This window comes from Prunus avium, chromosome 2 (genome assembly GCF_965620075.1).
Source record: "Prunus avium chromosome 2, drPruAviu1.hap1.1, whole genome shotgun sequence".
In the NCBI taxonomy this organism is placed as follows: Eukaryota; Viridiplantae; Streptophyta; class Magnoliopsida; order Rosales; family Rosaceae; genus Prunus; species Prunus avium.
The window spans coordinates 6958764-6964763 of record NC_142285.1 but is presented as its reverse complement, the minus strand read 5'-3'; the positions used below and the strand labels follow the sequence as shown (position 1 = coordinate 6964763).

Sequence of the window (6000 nt, the reverse complement as noted above, 5' to 3'; positions counted from 1 at the left end):
CAATTAATTCTGTGCTCACCATTTCAATGGCACCTACCCTTGAAGAACAACAAAAACTCACTGATGAGTGCACTGAACTGCCTCTTTCTCTCCCAAAAGAGAAAGGCTGGAGAACCCTTCACCTCTATCAGTTCCAAGGCTTTTGGTGCCAGTCAGCTGAGATCCAATCCATTATGTCTTTCCAAAAGCACTTCCAAGCTAATGACACTGACATAGTGGTGGCCAGCATTCCAAAATCAGGCACCACATGGCTGAAAGCCTTGGCTTTTGCTGTTTTGAACCGGCACCGTTTCGTTCCAAACTCAAAGAGCCATCCATTGCTCAACTCAAACCCTCATGATCTTGTGCCTTTCCTTGAGTACAAGCTCTATGCCAACAACCAGCTCCCTGATCTCACCAACATTTCTGAGCCAAGACTCTTTGGAACACACGTACCCTTTGCTTCATTGGGAAATTCCATAAAAAATTCTGACTCAAAGATTGTTTATATCTGCAGAAATCCACTTGACACATTTGTCTCCTCTTGGCATTTCCTTAACAAAGTGAAACCAGAATCTGGATCCCCAATCTCCATGGAGGAGGCCTTTGACATGTACTGCAAAGGCATTGTTGGGTTTGGTCCATTTTGGGATCACATGCTTGGGTATTGGGAGGAGAGCTTGCTGAGGCCTAACAAGGTGTTGTTCTTGAAGTATGAAGACATGAAGGAAGATGGTGCCTTTCAGTTGAAAAAACTGGCAAAGTTTTTGGGTTTCCCTTTTACTTTGGAGGAGGAGAGAGGTGGTGTGGTTGAAAAAATTGCAAAGCTTTGCTGTTTTGAGAACATGAAGAAACTGGAGGTTAATAAAATTGGGTCTTCTATTAAGAATTTTGAGAATAAAAACCTGTTTAGAAAAGCTGAGGTGGGAGACTGGGTGAACTATTTGTCACCAAAGATGGTGGAGAGGTTGTCCAAAGTCATTGAAGAAAGGTTGGGTGGTTCAGGTTTGGGATTCAAAGTGTTTCCATAGGGGCCTGCATGCAGTGGTTTTTGGATATTTGTCTGCTTCATTTTTCAGTGAAACCAAAAGGTGGATGCCAAATCTCTGTCTCAAAAAGAAGGGGATTGTGACCTCAAATCTTTTCATTTTTCAGTGAAATGTATGCAGTGCAAATCTTTTCATTTTAGTCCAAGACATGTTGTGTGCTTACCTTTCATATGCAATCATTATCATGCCATTATTGTGGCAAATAATCTAAACTTGAAAGAGATATAAAATTGTATTTAGTTGAGTTGATTTGGATTTGGATTTGGGTGATTATTATGTTCCTACTTACAACAAATAGATACGTAAATGCGGTGCTAACCATCGGTTTGGGCTGACAACAATGCCATCTCATGATCAAAAGCTTTCCCTTCTAGGCAGGGGCGGTCCTACGCCTAGGGCAAGGTAGGCTGCTGCCTACCCCAAAATTTTCAAAAATAAAAAATACCCATATAGAATAGGCCAACACATGTGAAACATACAAACCTATGCCCACCCAAAAAGCAACCCACATGTATGCATAACCTAAAATTGATCTCCTCTTTAATTACCTACCCCAAAATGTTAAGATTTTGTATATGACAACATTGAATCTAATATATTTTAAATAGGTTAGAAGTTATGTGTTTTAATCTATTCTAGAGTTTACTTAAGAATGAATTATAATTTGCTGACTTTGTTGAAATTAATTAGGTCTTTGATTTTTGGAATTTTGTTGAGATGTTTGATTTGATATTGGTATTGTTGAAATGTTTTGATTTGTTGTTGGTATGTTAATGTTTGATTAAAGGCATTGATGTTATTATGAGAATTTATTTGGATTTTTGTTGGGATGTTGGATTAAATAGGTTATCTTTTGTTATGCCGGATCACAATCCGAACCCTAAGAAAACAAAGAATTTGTTGTAAATTTTTTTAAAGAAAAAGAATAGTTTTTTCTTGCTAAACTTTAATTTATATATAGAGATGCATTTGAGGATAAGGCTCATTATATCCCCACTACTAGGTGTATATTTTTATGTTTATTAATGAGATTCACTCATAACCTTGAGTTTTTAATGTAAGTTTCGCCCAGTCGGATTTCAAATCCTGGATCCGCCACTGCTTCTAGGTCATCATTACAGGAACATTTTTGAAAAGGAACTATGGCAAAATATATTCTCACTGCACGCGGCAAAACTTGAAAAGAACACAATTAATAAAGCAGACAAAAAGTCATAGCACAAAATATGATCAGAGCATTTCAATGAAAGGGAGTAACCACTGACGCCATCACCCACCACACAGAACTCCATATGTATTCTTTCTGATTCGATACTTGAAAAATGAAAGAAAAAAAAAAAACAAGGTTGATGCAGCAAATCCCAAAGATTATGCCCCCAATCAGTAATTAATTAATTTCCCCAAGCAATATAATGTTTTTTTAAAATGAAAAACTGATCCACCACACCTAATCAACTCCGTACACAAAGTTACTCAGCCACCGACGCATAATAGACAGAAGAAAAAAAACTGTAGCCCAGTCGTGTGCAAATTTCCGCATCCAGCCTTACAATGGCAGGCTGTCTTTGTTGTGGAACTGAAGGGACCACGACCTGTGTGTGTTTCTCGGTACGTTTGTGGACCCAGATAATATCCACCGCAAATAACAAATGGTGCCAAGAAAGAAACCAGAAAGAGACCCACGGGTACCTCATACTATGTGCTGCATTCACCCAATGCATTAATATCCTTCCCTTGAACAAGATAAAGTTGGTGCACAATATCCTCCATCACTTGATCAATGCTTTTATTAGTATATACACTGCTAGAAAAAGGGGCAAAAGCCACAGTTGGCCTAGCCGCAGCAAATCAACAGTGGTCATTGGTGATACGGTTAATGTGCATTAGTTGCTTCTAATATATAACATATCTATATATATGTTTTTTATGTATTTATTTTGTTTACTTGTTGTAGCAAAAAAACAAAGAGAACAAATGTTTATTGTTATATGGATTTTATTTTTACTATTAAATTTCTTTTAAAAATAAGTTGGCACTTTGGTCACGGTTGTGGAATCTGTGTCTATATAGAATTTTTTTTTTAAAATTATTTTGATATAAAGAAAGAGTTGCAGCATGGATAAAAATAAAGTGAGATCCACTACTTATAGGCCACGGACACCCGTTGTCATGGCGGAAACTTAATGGTAACGCTAGCAACTGCCACAATTAGGTGTTCCGTGGCCAATCCGTAGCCAACACCCTTTGGCGGAAACTTAATGGTAACGCTAGCAACTAGGTGTTCTGTGGCCAATCCGTAGCCAACACCCTTTTAGCGGAAACTTAATGGTAACGCTAGCAACTACCACAATTAGGTGTTCTGTGGCCAATCCGTAGCCAACACCCTTTGATCACAAGTTGGTAGTGGCCAACATGAATACAAGTCATGGGCTTTCTGTGGCTTATAATAAATTTTTTTAGTAGTGATAAAAGGATTATATAGTAACACATGTTTTTATTGTTGGAGTAGCAACTCCACTTAATTACCCAAGCATGATGTTAATGATGTTGTGGTTTGGTGACGAACCTCGTGGTTGTGGAACCACTCCCCTTCTTCAATTCCTCAAAACTAGCTACCAATTGATTTATATCTTAACAACTAATATCTTTCTGTATGCTATAGTTTTATAAATTCCTTTTTAATTTTAAAAAAAATTGAACTTTTTTAAAACGGGTTTTCAAAAAATCAGACTCAAAATCTCCCTTTTTTTTTTTTTTTTTTTTTAATATTCAAATTTACATCCATCAAAATTTTCAATCAAAGAAAATCTTAACAACCCATATAAAAAACGTTGGCTCACGAAGAAGATGACCAATGACAGGCATAGGGTGGGGGAGATTAGGAGGTATAGGCCCATTGTCTAGATTTTTTGTTTGTTTGTTTGTTTTTTTCAAAAAGAGAGAGAAAAAAAAAAAACCATAATGATTGCTTTAACAATTGAGGGACAGAGAAAGATGTGGACGAGCTGGTGATGAGGGAGGAGAGGTTGAGAGAATAATGGCAACAAAGGCGTAGCAAAATTGAGTTGGGATGGGATAAGGAATTGGCAATGTGAAAATAATTTTAAAAGAGTTATAAAGTTGATGGAGTTTAATTGAATTTTATTGAGTTTGACTAAATTTTACAAACTCCACATAGATTTTGACTGAATTCGTGTATAGATTTTAACTAAGTTCGTTAGAATTTTATTATTGATTTTAATGGAGTTTATACGATGGCGGTGGTGGTAATGGCGATGACGGTGGCAATGGTGGTTTGTGGGGGAGGTAGTGGTGGAGGAGGTGGGGGTGGTAGTTGTGGTGGCGGTGGGAGTGAGGTGGTGGAGGAGGTGGGGGTGATAGTGATGGTGGTGGTTGTGGGAGTGAGGTGATGGAGGTGGCGGTGGTGGTGAAGGTGGTGGTGGTGGTGGTGGTGGTGGTGGTGGCGGTGATAGTGGCAGTGATGATGGTGATGCTGCCAGTGGATGTGGTAGTGGTGACAATAGGGCTGATAGTGGGGGTGGCGGTGGGGGTAAGGGTGGTGGCGGTGGTAGTGATGATGGTGATGGTGGTGGCGGTGGTGGTGGTGGTGGTGACGGTGGGGTGATGGTAGGGCTGGTAGTGGCGGCAGCGATGATGATTACTGTTGTGGTGGTGGTGGTGGCGGCGGCTATGGTGATAGTCATGATAAGATGGTGGTAGTAGAAGTGGTGAAATTATATCTTGAGAATAAAAATAATATATTTATCAAAATCTCTGGGGGGAATCAAAGATTTGTCATGGCCTAAAATTAGTCTATTATCAAATGAAATCCACCACTTTTTGTATTTCCTTTAAAATCAATGAGTTTTTTAATACACCCAAACTTTTATGAAGTATTTTAAAGTCGTGATTGAATACATCCAAATTTGAATGGAGTTTAAAAAGTCTGAATTGAATAGACTTCCATAAAATTGTGATTGAATACACCCAAACTTTTAAACTTCTTTAAAATCTTTTAAAATCTAAATTGAATACACCCCCTTAAGTTACATTTAGTTTTTAGGGTTTAGATAGGGATCACCATTTGGTCTGCGGCTCGCGGACCGAAGTGGGTAGTTTATGGCCCAATGGATTAAAGCCCAATCTAATTCAATGTTTAAGTCTGGTTTGCCTGATGAGCTAAAGTCTGGTTTGCCTGATGAGCTAAAGTCTGGTCCATTTTGACATTTAGGTCCAATCGACCCAATACTTAAGCTCAGTCAAACTGGCCCACTCTAAAAATAAGTAGTACTTGGGCCAAGGGTTCGAACCCTCAGCTCGGCCCCCAACTCGGCCCATCTAGGCCCCAGCCAGAAAAGAGTGAGTTATTTTGAAACAAAATGTTGATGCCTTTTAGTTATTTGTTGATGTCATGCTTAGCTAAATTGAGACAAATATTGATATGTGTACTTTAATTCGTCTTTGGCTTTGGATGAGGGAAAATAACTCGAAATTCAGCTCAAAGTTGGGAATTTAAGAGGAGAAATTGACAATTCCCTTGTTTGGCAACTTAAGCGCGTAATTTATTAAAAGACGCGCGAAAAAAAGCATGGAAATTAGAGCATCAAATCCCCAAGTTTAATTTCTACCAAAATAGGCATCATTTCACAATTTCCATAGTACCATTTACAAAATTCTGTCATTTACAAAATTCGACATACATAAATCCAAACACTGAAATCTTTAATTGTCAGAAATTAAAATAATATAGATCTAAATTCTCTCATTTTAGAATTCTATATAATTTTCAATTCCTTTATCCAAATGGAGGGTCAAGAAAATTTTTTGTTACACCAAGTGGATGGAATATTTGGATAAAGGACAATATTTTCAAGGGTTAACTTAGAGGTTAAGATAACATCTCAAGGATGTGCTAATATTGACTTAGGTCAAGACTCCTATAAATATTTGATCTTAAGTCATCAACTACTAG

General features: G+C 37.9%; 1 protein-coding gene across 1 annotated transcript; it reads left to right on the top strand.

Annotated features, from left to right (window-relative positions):
* On the top strand, positions 1–1237 carry LOC110772387 (cytosolic sulfotransferase 15). Its single transcript, XM_021976823.2, has one exon. The coding sequence runs from the start codon at positions 27–29 to the stop codon at positions 1008–1010; it is 984 nt and encodes a 327-aa protein (XP_021832515.1). The 5' UTR covers positions 1–26; the 3' UTR covers positions 1011–1237.
* Positions 1238–6000: the final 4763 nt, after the last annotated feature.

Coding starts and splice junctions, on each gene's coding strand:
- LOC110772387 (XM_021976823.2), top strand. CDS start 27: ATGGCACCTACCCTTGAAGAACAACAAAAACTCACTGATGAGTGCACT.